The sequence below is a fragment of the Diadema antillarum genome, unplaced genomic scaffold (genome assembly GCF_040938485.1).
Source record: "Diadema antillarum isolate AM-2024a unplaced genomic scaffold, OU_Dant_1.0 scf00000071, whole genome shotgun sequence".
Classification (NCBI taxonomy): domain Eukaryota; kingdom Metazoa; phylum Echinodermata; class Echinoidea; order Diadematoida; family Diadematidae; genus Diadema; species Diadema antillarum.
In genome coordinates, this window is record NW_027270960.1 from 11,055,001 (window position 1) to 11,069,920 (window position 14,920).

Sequence of the window (14,920 nt, forward strand, 5' to 3'; positions counted from 1 at the left end):
AGGTGAGCGCCATTATAATCTATTCAAAACCGTCTCATCGCTTAGGGCTATAGCCGTATTTCTTCCGAAAACTGTTCTCATCTACACATGTTTTTTTTTCTTCTCATTCTCCACTTGCCGAATGTGTGTGTGTGTGTGTGAGTGTGTATGTGTGTGTGTGTGTATGTGTGTGTGTTTTATAGCATGCTACATACATTATACATGATATAACTTTCACAATCATCCACAAAGAGAGACGATGGCGGTGGGGGGGGGGGGGGGGGGTGGAGAGGACCTGAGAAAGTTGTTGATGGAGATACCATTGTAAGTTATAAGTTGTGGAGGACGGGGCTCGTCTCATGAATTTTCATGGGGGAAAATTCCGAGGCATATGCTGGTACTTCAAAATTCAAATTCACATCCCCGGGGATATGGGAACCCCGCTCGGTGTGAGAACATCAAACGCGCCGGGTATCGCCCGATGGTCGCCGCTGATGATGGGGCTTACAAATCACAAAATAAACATTATGCAGAAATTATGAAAAAAAAAGTGGAAAAAAGAGCAGAGAAAATTGATTGAGGGGGAACAAAAGACGGCACTCGTTTCGGATAACTTTTCTTTTTGTTCATGTATTCTCTCACTTACAATACCAAAGCGGGTGCATTGGATTATTTTTGCTGCTACTGCTCAGCCAATTTTGCCGTGCTTGTTAGGAGGAGGGTCGGATGGGAGGGATACCGCGGGAAGGGGAGGGGAGTGAGGAGAGTTTCACACAATGCATAATGGACTCAACATGTGCTCGTAATTTGAATATCTGCGCAGATTTTGTGCGCAGCACTTAAAGTTCTGGTTTATGCTGCGAGAGACAGAGAAAAAAATATATATAGAGAAAGAACAACAGTGTTTGATGGTTTTGCGCGGAGACATTACAGACATTTACACGCTACATAGTGTATAATCTACACCTGATGGGAACATGGCGGCAATTACAAATAAACAAGGAGGAGCTCGCAAATTCTCTTCAAGAAAAATTCGTATGGACTTTGATAGCTCATTCATGGATTTCTTATTCTTTCTTATTTCAGGAAATCGACAAAAATTGTGTGAAAATTGATCTTACTTCTTTACATTGTGCTGGGCATAAAAATGTCATGTCTCATGTTCGTTTTATAAGTTGTTCTGTTTAAAATGAAGTAAACGTTGATTTGAATTGATTTGAATTGAATCAAATGCAACTGAATCATTATCAGGTGAATAACGTTTATCTGTCCCCGGGCAATGTTATGAGGCGCGATATTTTATCGGCTATTTGGTTGATATACACCGACTCTGACTCACGGTTGAATACAATCCTCATGTACAGTAATAGCTCAATGTCTTTGTTATAGCCTAATCAACGCAACAAGTCTTGTTCACAGTAAAAAGGGCGTAAGTCCACGATCGGACGCCCAAATACGCTCTAAAATCTGTGGGGTGAGTGTCTGTATTGTGTGTGTGTGTGAGTGTGAGTGTGTGTGCGCTGAGTATGAGTGTGCGCAATGTGCGTGGTGGTTCTTCAATTATGAAATTGCCAATATTCGTCTAGATACTATAGTAGGTAATGGCCGTCCATTGCATTATTGCACCGTGCCGTGGTTAAGACAGACTCGAACAGGATTACTAATAAACCACCGCGACATGGAAAGAAAAGAATTACGTGGTGATGCTTTCTACAGAGACACAAACGCAGAACGGTAACTGTATCACACGAATCATGATTGTACACAGAACAGTTAAATGGAAAAAAAAAAAGTGGCCAAGAGATATCGGAGCGAGCGTTCTCGTTACATTACTCGTTTTCACAGCAATTGCCCACACATGCATGTAGAGAACAATGACAAATTCGAGTTAGTATGCCGTAGCAGAGCTTTCTTGGATTACAGCAGTCGTAATCACCCTGATATGGATATCATGTCTTGTGAAAGCGAGGAGGAAAAAAAAACTGCCGTTGATGAGTTTCTCCTTATGTCTGTAATTCGAGAAATCTTGGCCAGTTCGTGGCTTATTTTGGGCTTGGACATGTGCAGGTTGAAAAGAGAAAAATCGGGAGAGGATCCGGGACTAGGTGAATCACACGATTGCCCCCCCCCCCCCCCCCCTTTCATTTCACAAACAGGGAAAGTCGGTCTGCGTCAGCTGAACATCTTTTGTCTGGTGGTTTGTCTCTGGAGGGCGCCTCTCGCGTCCGTACGCGTACAGCTCCTAGCAGACGATGGCTCCCCCCGGTGACGACGCATGCTCGATACGCAAAAGTCCAGCTTCGTTGTAAAGAGAAAACGTGTGTCCGTATCCACGGTCACATGAGAGGACGCAAACGAAAGCGTTTTGCTTTTTTTTTTTCCATAATGTTAATTGTCCTGATGAAAACAAATACCCCCCACCACATTGTTTATGTGAGTTCGTAAAGGAAGTCCTTATACTCGTGCGTTATTGCTAGGCAAGTGTTTTCCCCGCCCTAAATGTGGCAACTCAATAAGCAAACATTGCATCCTGTGGTTGTATTCCATACCGTTGGACAGAAAGGTCCAACTGTTGCCATGCTAGCAAGATATGTCCACTGTTCCCTCCAAAAGACACCGCCTATCTTACAGAAATAAAAGAGTCCACGATGAGATAAATACAAGACACCAAGTTCCACGAATTCACAACAAAGTGCACAACTGATAGAGTTTCGATGAAGTTCCAAATCGTAAAAAAGTGAGGCGAATATTTTCTCTTTTCCTTTTATTCCAATCCTTTACTTGTCATAAGAAAGCAAGTTGATCATGCCGCAGAGGCTCGCTTATCTCTCTCCTACGATCATACATTGTATACACAATGATAGTACACTAGTAAATCCACGAAGAAAGCGCTTTATGAATATCTCGTCTCGCTGTACAATTCCTTGCTTGTTGATCCTCGTGCACGAAGTGAGTGGTCGCGCATCCCTTATTCGCTGGCACTAAGCGGTTCTAGGTCCAGGTGCGTGGTGTGCATCCGGTCGGACGAGTCGGGCGTCGGAGGCAGACTCATGCCGGACCCAGGTGCGGCGTCGTCCCGGGGTGGAATGTCTTTACCGACTGCGGTCTGGCCTAGGCTCTGCTCGGAGAAGTTGACCTGGATTTTGCGACAACAAGGATGAAGCAGAGATCGAGAGATAAATGACGATGAATAATTCAGGACGGAGGACATGGAATTTTATTATCTAGCGTGACATCAAGGCAACTGAGCGAAACGTAGGACATCTGTCAGTAATGTGTTATGCATAAAGAGCTTTAGAACAGATCTGTAAGCATGAAGACAGATTGATATATGAATGGATGAAATAGATGACGATGACATAATTGAAGTGTCAGGCTCCGGTGGGTTATCATTTATCATCAGAAATAGCTATTTTCATATATATTTTAACGAAATACAGATAAATTACTTTTCAGTGAAACAAGATAAGCGTAGACATTGTATTATGCCAGATCAAATAGATTTGTAGAATCTTTTATTCTTAGAATGTCCTCCACAAAAAAGAAGCATCTCATAGAGATAATCTCTATTTATTGCAATCAAAACACACACACATTTACACAGAAAAAAACCCCACATCGCCACTTGCAGAATACATTGCACATACACACATCCACCACCAAACATAATAACACACAAGACACATACAGCGTACAATATAATGCATACCACCATTGACTCATATCACACTCTCCATCTGAGCGTAGCCTCTATTTACATTCATGCACATGTTTGTTTTTGGTCGCGAGGGCAGATTTTGGCGTCGCCATTATACCGACAGGAACTAAATAGTGAGCGATATCGCGCAGGAAAACAAGAAAATGAAACGCGCCATATTATCTCCCTAAAGAAAGTTATGGCAACCAAGAAGGCCCTCCTTTCTAATGGCGTGCAAATGGGTTTTCGTTGCGACATTCTATCTTCTCGACTCCGACCGAACGGAAGCTCCGGTCCGGAAGGTATTTGCGAGAGAACTTCTCACGTCCGCCGACTCAAGGCAAGAAAAGTCTAGATAAAGAGGAAACATAAAGACGTAGATATAGAAGGGAAAACGAAGACGGAGGCAAACCTTGAAATTGACCCTTCAATAATAACAATAATGATAATGATGATAAAAAGTAACTGTCGTGGCGACATCTTTGCAGAGTGAAAAATAAACAAACTGTAGCCTGAGATCACAGCCCTGTTTGACACGACCCTGACAGATTTTTTGGATGTCTGTTTTCACACGCATTCATCGCTATCGCATGGTGAAAGTTAGAAGAGTTCTCATTATGTTGACATTCACCTGCTCTCGAGTACGTGTAACCTTACTTCAAACGAAGTATGAATAATGTTTACACTTTTCCATTCAATTTTGATATCTTCACCACGAGTAGGCAAAGGTTTATGGTATCCAGAAAGAATAATCTATTTTGTAAGCATCACAAGATATGACACTCATCGTAAGAGATGGTGGTGTAATGTACAGGCAAGGCATCGCAAATATTATCATTGTAATCGACTGAAAGCACCCCAATAATAAATGATGTTATTTCCTCCTTCATCTTCAACTTCTCTCTCAGAGTCTGGGAAGCGATGTGTACAGTATAGCCACTGCCTTTAGTTAAATGCACAGTTCACGGGGACTGCGGGATAGCTGAGTGACTATTTCAGTGGGAACTTTGTCATTAACACTTTGTCGTGCCTTGCTCTACGCGATTGACTGCATGGATTTAGACTGACTAAACCATGATGGATTCTGTGCTTAAGACGCCAAGCTAAACACGGTGTTACCATCTTCAGCTGAAGTGCCACATAGAGGCCCGGCAGAACAGTTACTTGTCGCGCGCACGGTACAGTGGTAGGACATGAGGCGATAAAACAGGGGCGGTTGGTCCTTCCATATCCACAATCCCTCGTGTCGCCCTTTGATGGATCGGCAGTGAATGACGAACTCGCAAATGGGCGATCCCCGCACTTAATCTTGATGAGTATTATAGATTGATTTTGTCCATTGCTCCCTCATACCACTGCCAGTGTGGGACTGGGCGATCTCACGCCATTGCGCCGCAAGGGATGCGGGGCGCTTACGGGGGATACCGCTGGATAAACACCTGCGAAGTAAACCGCGAACATGCCATCCGCGTCACTACGACACACCATCTTTCACCAACGCCAGCTCGAATCTCCTCAGCATCAAGTTAAACGTGGTCTCGTATAGTGAACAGTCTACTTTCACGCCAGTTTGTTTCTGAGGGGCATTTTGTTTACTAAACCTTCAACAGATCATGTTTCCATGAGCTTCTCCGACTACTGCATTATGCCTACACTTGCATGTGAGTGTGTGTGTGTGTTTGTGTGTCTGTCTGTCAGTCATTGTGTCTGTGTCTGTGTATAAGTATACCTTAAGGTAGCCTTTCAAATTGATATCCTCATGATACTTCCGAATAGGATAACGAAATTGAAAGCAATAGTAGGCAGTAGAGCCTTAGACATAAGACAGCAACGTCTAGACCTTTCAACTTATCCCTAATATTAAAGTGCTTTTATTACTTTGAATTCAACACATTCCAGTGCTTGACTCTTACTAACCACTGAAAAGCTTTGATAAATAAAACATCATGTACCCGAAAGTACAAACGCACAAAATGATTACATTGCTGTAGTCGTGGTGTCACGTACACGTTGTTCTTACATTATTATCTATTCTAAAGAATACAACCAGTCCAGATTATTATGACGAGCACGAAGCGAAAGCTATGTAAGTACACTTTTTCTGGACAAATTAGTGTGCACTGGAATGCAAGTAACATCTCATTCGTACAGTGAATCAAACTCAAAATTTACACTTCGCGAAACTTGTCCGTTTCCCTCTCTTTCCCCTCCGTCGGCCCCTCAGGATTTGACGCATTTTCAAAAGTGGTCAGACGACTGGCTGTAGATTGTCATCATCTCTTACTCATTCTGGCGCGCTTTTTCTTTTTCTTATAGACATCACATCTCTTTCACTGAATAAGCCTATGGGCATAGCCAAACGTTGGTGGAAATACATTTGGAGAGTGGACACCCTCCCCCTTCCCCTCCCCCCCCCCAAAAAAAAGGGAGATAAAAGAAAAAGCTGGAGAACATTGTAAAGCAGCTCCTTTCAAGCGATCCACGGTGGAGCGCCGCTGTGGATAAAGTGTTAACAGAGGGATGGGCTGATGATAGATAACACGCCGCATTTTCTCTTCTTCCGAATCGGTTTTTCATCCTTTATTTTTCTTTGTCGCGGTTGAAGCAAAAACATGAGGGTATCACACCCCACCATTAGGTAAATGCGCTTTCTCTCTCTCTCTTTCTCTCCCTATCTTCTTTTCGCCTTCTCTCTTTCTCTCTCTTTGCAATCCCTTAATATTTCCCTCTCTCTCTCTCTTCCTTCCCCCATCTCTCTCGAAAAGACAACATCGGGGAAAGAGACGTCTCAAACGGACACCACTTCTATAAGCACTTCCCGCATCAACATTTCTACCCCATTTCGTCAAATTAGCCTCGAAAAGAAAAATACAAGTACAAAGAAGCAGTAGCCGAAGAAGAAGGAGGAGAAGAAGAGGAAGAAGAAGAAGAAGATGATGATGAAAAACAGCAAGAAGAGAGAAAAAGGTACAAAGAGGGAGAAAGAGGGAGATGTGATAAGACGAGGAGAACTTTCACTAATGTTTGATGCTCGTCAATTCGTTGGGCAATCTTTCTGGACAACTTTGGCTGGACTGGGATTAACGCTGATAATCCGATGTCTGGCCAGTGTTTTACTGGGATAACGCATATTGACGAAAAGACGAAATGTTCATATATCGGTAGATTACCCCTTATAGACTGGCCTCACAGTGATCCAAACGGCTGGTCTTCATAAGGTAAGGGGGCATTGGCATCATCAACAAACTCATCATATTTTGACCAAGAGCCCACACAGTTACAACCTTCTCGGCTATTATTAAATGAGTTATCATGGTTACAATAAGACGATGACAACTAAGAAGCGACAACTCTCACCCTGCCTCTAATAGCGTGTGTAGTATTACCAACAATAACAGACTGCATGGGCTCTTGTTTTCATTTGTTCTTAATGATTAAAACTTCATAATATTATGGCCTACTGTGATCCATGATGTACAAAGTGGTTAACAGTCAAATTTCAGAATGCAAGCAAACTGAATGAATTTGGTGGTAGTGGTGGGGTGCGTTAAAAAAAGCCCCACGAAAACCCACATCAAGCGTTTCAAAGTAATCTTGTTATCCATAAAAGTGTAACACAGCCATTTTCTGAGCTTCTGAAGCATAAATGATACGTTAAGAGTTTATGTGCATGTATCATGTCACCATTGAACATTTATGGGCAGTGTACCCGTTCGTCAAACTGCCGGATCACTGCGTATGTATGGGAACGGCAGTTCAGGTTTACTGCCGCGCATAAAGAGCAGTAAACAATAATATTCATCATTTCCTTTTCTTTAGATTGGCTTGGAATTCGAACCCTGGACCTTCTTGATCGGCGACAGAGTGCTTCATTGCAACATCATCTGCCATCTTCATGATCTTACAGATCATTTACACGGGAGTCATATACCGCGGGGGAAAACCCGCTTTGTGAAATGATAATGTTAGGAGTTTAACTCACAAGGACTGCACAAATGGAAGAGGGGGCAAACCTCTCTTTTGCATTGGCCACTGTTTCAACGGCGTATCATTGTATCAATTGAACTTAACAGCAACATTCGTGCCTTCCGAGTCCCGCGTCTATCAGTCATACGTTAAATTGTCAGTGACATGGCGAGGGGAGTCCCGGTAAAACGGCGCGGCGACTCCGAACAGCGCCGCACCGCCAAGGGTTACTTTGTCAAAACTGTTTACACTGCTCGAGGATCCGCAACCAGATGATTTATGGCGCAAAACCTGATCGTAAAGTACAATAAATATTTGCATCGATAACCTAAGCAAACACAGACATTCTCTTCTTCTTTTCAGGGTCCTTTCTCTCCCGCTCTTTTCCCCTGAATTGATCACCAGTCTTCCCGGACCGTTCTCCAAGAGAAAAGAAAAATAATAAAAAAGAATAGGAGAAGGTTAGATGATGTGTTACGCATTGAACCCCACAAATTATATAGTTAGTATCAATTTTAGGATCTGATTTATTATACAACCGGTGCTTCATACCAAACACACGGTGAATCACTTGCTCATTGTATTCTGTGTACACAGTCGAGTTCGATCTTCTTCCTTTCCATAAGTGCCTGCCCCACCCCCTTCACCATCTAATCAGACATGCGTAAGAAACGTGCAGACGCAGATCAAATCGTACATAAAGATAAAGTGTCTTCAAATAATTGTTTCTCATTTTATTATTTTTTTTAAACGAGAAAAATACCCATGGTAATTTTTTTTTATTGTTGCATTTTTGCAATTTTTCTTTCCTTAACATCCTTTATCATTATGCCTGTTTTTGATCTCTAATTTTCTTTTCATCCCGTCTCCAATGGAAACCATTTATTTTGAGTGACAGCCGCGCTGAAATTTGCATTTAGATAAGCTCTAAGTCCGACTGATACCCACTGACAAAGAAGGAGAAGCCATTGCGCGAGAATTGACTGAAAATTATTTGATAGAAGCCGGGCGATCACAAACTGACAGCGCGCCGATTCGCGCGAGAAAACTGACATAACACTAAACAAAAAATAAACACGATGATAAATCCCATCCAAAATAACATGAGATAAAATCAATTTCGGCGTAGAGACTTTGATGCTGCGCGCGTAAACATGTTATACGCCAGGATAAAACTAGACGTAACTATTTGCTCTGAGGGCACTCACACGAGAGGATGGATTGTAGAAAAGATGCGACTTTGAAAAGCTAAAGAAATTGTTTTTCTTCCCCGATGAAGCTCGAATCCTGGATTACCAGTGTAGAAATCCTCTTGTATGAAATCCCTGATCCATATCGATCAACAAAGGGAGATCTTCCGGGTAATTTTTCACACACACACACACACACACACACACACACTCATACAAAGAAAAGGCAAGAAAACAAAGCAAAACGAACAACAGAAAACAAAAGCAAGAGCAAACAAAATAAGTAAAAACAACTAAAATTGTCACAGGATTATTTCTAGTTTTCCTTTCATCAAGCGTATAGAGTAGGGAAAAAAGATCAGGAGTAGTGATTCCACAGAATGATGGCGATTTTTGTTTTGTTTTTTCCTCGAAGGGAAGCACAAAATGGGCAAGAAAACAGTCCGAAAAGCAAAATGCCAAAAAAAGAGAGAAAATCGTGAAGAAAAAAAAAAACAAAGTTTGCCGGGGAAATACATAATATGAAAAAAAAAAACACACGCACAAAAAAAAAAAAACACGCACCTATCGTCAAACCCTTGAAGGTCGAAATTGGTCTTAAAAGCCTTTTTATCAAACTTGAAGAATACTTCTTTCTCGCGCGACAAGGAGTTGACAAAGCGTGCGTCACAGAAATATTGTGAAATTTGTTGACTATCGTGGAAAAGTAAGACTACAACGTACAGTTATTTTCTTATTTCATGGGATCGTACGTGTAAATATCATTGAAAGACAGAACACAAAGAAACTGGAAAAGTCGTTTTTCGTCCGGTTTCTCGCGGCTCGTGTTTAGAGTGAATCTATAGTCTGGTTTTTAGCGTTTTTGTCTGTTTTCTGTTTTCTGTTTCTTTTTGCTTACTCGCAAGCGTGACACGAATTTCGCTTCCCCAAATTGAGCCGTTTCCGCTGACATTCTTCAAAATCACAAGGAACAAAACATATCATTCACACGTTTTTCGGCTCAAAAGTGAGAGCCTTGTTCTCCTTTCGCCTGTTTCAGCTGATACTCGACATCGCTTTGGGTAGTCAAAATGACTGCAATCATAAAGTGGATAAGATATAATGACAATGCTCTTGACAAGAAGCTAGGGTCTGTCTTTCTCATATGCACTTATCAAGCGTGGTCACAGGTTTCGATACCGTACCGTTCAAAGGGTTTAATTCGAAATATTGCATTATTCCTTTCTGTTAATAGCGCTAAAATGATCTGTTATTAGACGCTAGCCATGCGTCCACTGTGAAACATGAAAATCTCTATCTCTGTCTGCCTGTCTGTCTGTCTGTCTGTCTGTCTCTCCCCCAATTATCTATTTATTCATCTAACTAAATAGGCCCATATATAACATTATAATTATATCTATATCAATCGTTTAGATTTAGAATTACAATAATGATAATATAATTATAATGTAGGAATGTTCGATATAAATACGGTCGTGGTAGTAATAAATGTATTTTCCAGGTTCGATACAGATGATGAAATTAAAACATGAATATATATATGCTTATTACAAGCACTCTGAATAATCATTATTCAACAATAAGTAGGCCTATTGAGTGTTATAAAGTTCATACAAAATGGTGACGATATACGCATAATACCTTATTTTTCATGCGCCGTTCGTGTCCATAATGTGTCTGGAGTAAATCTAGTCATCACTGATTTCGTCGGATTATAGTTAAATTGTCGTTGATCCTTTACGTTTTTTTGTTGTTGTTGTTGTTGAATTGAACAAAACTAAACTGAACTTTCCTGCTATATTATTTATATACTTCTATTAGCACTCTCGACGTACAACAGCGTAAATATGAAATGAGACTCTTTTGGCCAACAGCGCCCAAAATTTTCAGTCAGATCCTTAACCTATCAAGTTTGAGTGCCGCCTCCCCCCCCCCCCCCCCCCATGCATTACCCTCCTCAAGGGCCTTTCCAATCTAGTAATAAACGCGTATCCGTTGCGGGTGCGGAAAGACGCGACGGGCTTGGATTTCATATCAGTGGAAATAACCAATTGCTGATTCGCTTGTGTGTTGTGATAATGACGACATAATCTTTGTCACCTTTACGCCATTCGCGGGCGGCCGAGGACACATCTCTTTTCCGCTGCGGATCCAAAATGGCCGCGTCTCTAGAGACGGACAGCGCATGCGCAGCTAAGCAGACGAGAAGGGGTCCAATAGAGTGGTTTTTACTTTTCTCATGTGAATCTCGAGAGAGAGGCTCTTGAATCTGTTTTTTTTTAAAGCCCACGTGACTTTGTGATGGTGCGTTTGAAAGAGGAAGAACGGCTCTCGCTCCACTGATAGGCGTCTGTCAGCGTAGAGCGTTACGGGAAGGGGACGTGGAAACACGGACTAGCGTTTCTGCGAGTGAACATCCCATAGCCCCACGTGTGAAGTTCTATGTATGGAACGTGGGTGCATTGCCCTTTATACGCCTCCACACGCCTCCATAAAGTAGTACATGTACTAGCCTTATTCGATAATCTTCGAAAGAATTCAGCTTGGCTTTGAATAAGACTTTTAATGTATAGCTTGGTCTGTCAACTTTTGCCACACCCTTTCTCCTTTTGATTAGTGTATATTAAGATTATGGTGGTGCTGCTGCCGATGATTACTGTCATTATCATTGTTATCATCATCATCATCATCATGCATCATCTTAACCATCAAATATTTTGTATTAAAAAAAAAGAATTGCGTCCCATTTCGCCTAGGTTTTGTTGATGATGCTGACTTTCTTTACATGAACGTATACGTCTAAGGAAACACTTTTTTTGTGGCAAATCTTATTTTTGTTGTAATCATCGCTTGTTGCGGAGGAAAAGATACGCATGAATGGCGGGAAAACAACAAGTGGTTGAACACGACGGACAAGCACACACACACACACACAAACACAAACACACACATCCATTATCAACGGAGAAAAAGGTGGAAATTGGACAATACACTCAGTCCATTTTTCGAAGAAGTGAATTCTATTTTCTTTTGTATTAACGGGTGCACTTCACATCTAATGGTGACGGTCAGTGTGAAGCCATCGGCTCTCGGCAGTTTCTATGTCAATTAGACGCTGATAGAAACAGCTTTCGACACGTAGGGGCCGTGTATCTTCGTTCCTGGGTCAAGCCAGGTATACTCAGTAAGCCGAATTGTCTTTTCATTATATCGGCCACATGAGATTTACAATAACAGGCTGACCGCGGTAAAACTGGATGTGAATTCTCTTACTGGGCTGCGATGTTTGACTTTTGTTTGGATAGCGTTGCAGTGTAGTCATGGTTTCAGCTCTCTCTCTCCATCTCTCTTTCTCTCTGTATGAATGTATTTGTTCCTTAGTTTTCTGGGTTGATCTGGATGGCCGTCGCTCTGTAACATAAATTTACGTTTTTCGAGGGGCTGTTTTATCTGGGGCAGCACGAATTCTGCTAAACACACACCATTTTCTCCTCTTTGTTTGTCACAACAGGCGAATATCTAGGCGAGTTAGAGAGGAGTATTTATGTGGGTTATTCCCCACCAGGATATCTTATTTAAGCTTGTGTGTGTGTGTGTGTGTGTGTGTGTTTTGTGTCTAAATTTGCCCTCTCCACTCGAGTCGAAACATCCTTCAAAGAGTTACAAATTAACATTGTCGAAGATAAACACGGCGCTTTGAGTCAGCCACAAGTTCGCGGCCAGTAAACATATAAATTACATCAGCTCGAATATTTTCTCCGCTCGCCGTGCCAAAAAACAAATATCCCGGGAAAGATACACAGGGCACGAGGCAACGGTGGGAGAGTTTTCTTTTCTCTTTTGTTCCCTCTTTTTCCTCCTCCTCTTTCTAGTGTCCCTCCGAAACAACGGCCACCGTCAAATATCACGCAGGCAAACCATAATTTTTGGCTAGCAGTGTCATTGTCGGTTCGTAGAGCTATATAGAATCCTCGTGCTCGTCAAAACCCCCCTGCGTGTGGAAGAGAGCTAAGCCACGGCGACCGGATGAATTATTGACCGATTCCCGGGGAATGTAGTTGGCTGGCCCACCGTCGGAGTGATAAACTCTGTCAGGGGGGTTTTATGGGATGAAAGACGGGGGAAAAACTGATTTGTTACATGAAGAAGCCCGATACAGTAAAACATACGGGTAATTAGGAGGCTTGTTTATACTACGAGATCAACATCCACGGGATGCAATCTTCTTCCTGGTCAACCATGAACGTTATATTCTGACCTCTTTCCCATGTCCGAGCAGGCAAGGACAGTGACAAGCGAAATAATGTACCTGTCCTCCGTCAAACTAGCCGTTATCACAAACGAAAGTCATAACCAGGCGGATAATCTAATGAGCCCATGTATGCAGTGGCCCGAGCGAGCACGCAGGCTCTGCTTCGACCCAGTATGGACAGGCCGACGACCACCTTCATTTTACTGGGGAGGTACATCTCACCTCCCTGATTTTACCATGGAACTACAACACAACTCACGATTTTACTACCACTCAAACCCGTGCATTGATACACGTCACAGCATCTGATACACTTTTATGGTGTGCGAAGAAAAATGATTTTTTTTAAAAATGACAAAGGAATGGCAAGAGAAGAGTGGAGAAGAGAGATATACAGATACATAGATAGATAGATGAAAGAGATACATAGATATATAGATAGATAGATAGATAGATATATAGATAGATATATAGATAGATAGATAGACAGATAGATAGATATATAGATAGATAGATAGATATATAAATAGATATATATATATATATAGATAGATAGATATACAGATACATAGATAGATAGATAGATAGATGAAAGAGATACATAGATATATAGATAGATAGATAGATAGATAGATAGATAGATAGATAGAAAGAAAGATAGATAGATAGATATAGATAGATAGATAGATATAGATAGATAGATAGATATATAGATAGATAGATATATAGATAGATAAATAGATAGATAGATAGATAGATAAATAGATAGATAGGTTAGTATAGATGGACAGATAGATAGATAGAAATAGATAGATATGGGTGAGTCTAATTTATAGACTACTAGGTTTTACTTCGCGCGTTCTTTTCAAAAAGACATTCCAGAAATAGGACTTTAAAGGCAGACGTGCACCTACCGACAATTACACAGTAACATGCCATACAATAAGCCTCACTTGCTTTTATTTGTTTAGAATAATCCTTTTAATTCTTAGCAAAAAGACCTTCATTATTTTCACTCTCAAATCGCACAGCAATAAACAATCCATTCTGGATACAAAATAAAACGTGCAAATACAGTTCAGACGAAATCAACATCAATTTACAGCGTTTACTGCCATAATCTCTAACTTTAACACTGACAACAATAATAAGTCATCTAAAGTCAAACCAACTTAACAATACTAACGTAACAGTACATATTATGATATGCATTATGAATTATTTTGATTATATTAGCATGTGAAACCATACTTCACTTGAATGTGTTAACATGTAACTCATATTGCAGTTATATAAAGGAATATAGGCCTATATAAAAAAAACAAACATTTATACAACTCCAGGATAAAATCTCTAGTAAAATCTTTCATAGATTTTGCTCAAATGTGCACACACGCAACCACACACACAAAGATATATTCTACTTTGGCCTTATATTCATATGTGAAAATTTCACATAAAAGAGGAGCTAGTTCGATTAAAACTACTAAAGATATGAATAGATTAGAATTGGACATAAGAGAAACAGAAGTAGATACGCGCCGTAAGAGAGAGAGAGAGAAAGGAGAGAAAAAGATGGCAGGGGAGAGAGAGAGAGAGAGATTAAAGAATAGATGAGGACTCTCAGAGAGATATATAAAGAGAAAGAAGGAGAGGGAAAAAGAGAGCGATGAGGAGAGGGAGAGGAAGGAAGAGGGAAACAGTGAGGTAGAATCAGGATGCTCTTCGTATGCAGACCAAGTCGTGAGATTTATAAAACTTAATATTGGCTCCGTCATGCAGAGAAAGGAGGCGGAAAGGAAGCGCCATATTCTCTTGACTGATGGCCGAAGCAGC

At 41.2% G+C, this 14,920-nt stretch overlaps 1 protein-coding gene across 1 annotated transcript in view; it reads right to left on the bottom strand.

Annotated features, from left to right (window-relative positions):
- Positions 1-2,435: 2,435 nt before the first annotated feature.
- LOC139716929 (insulin gene enhancer protein ISL-1-like) overlaps positions 2,436-14,920 on the bottom strand; it is a 72,218-nt gene continuing 59,733 nt past the window's right edge. The window contains exon 6 of the mRNA XM_071628454.1: positions 2,436-3,115. Coding sequence (XP_071484555.1) covers positions 2,948-3,115 — 168 coding nt within the window. The 3' untranslated portion in view covers positions 2,436-2,947. The remainder of the gene's footprint in view (positions 3,116-14,920) is intronic.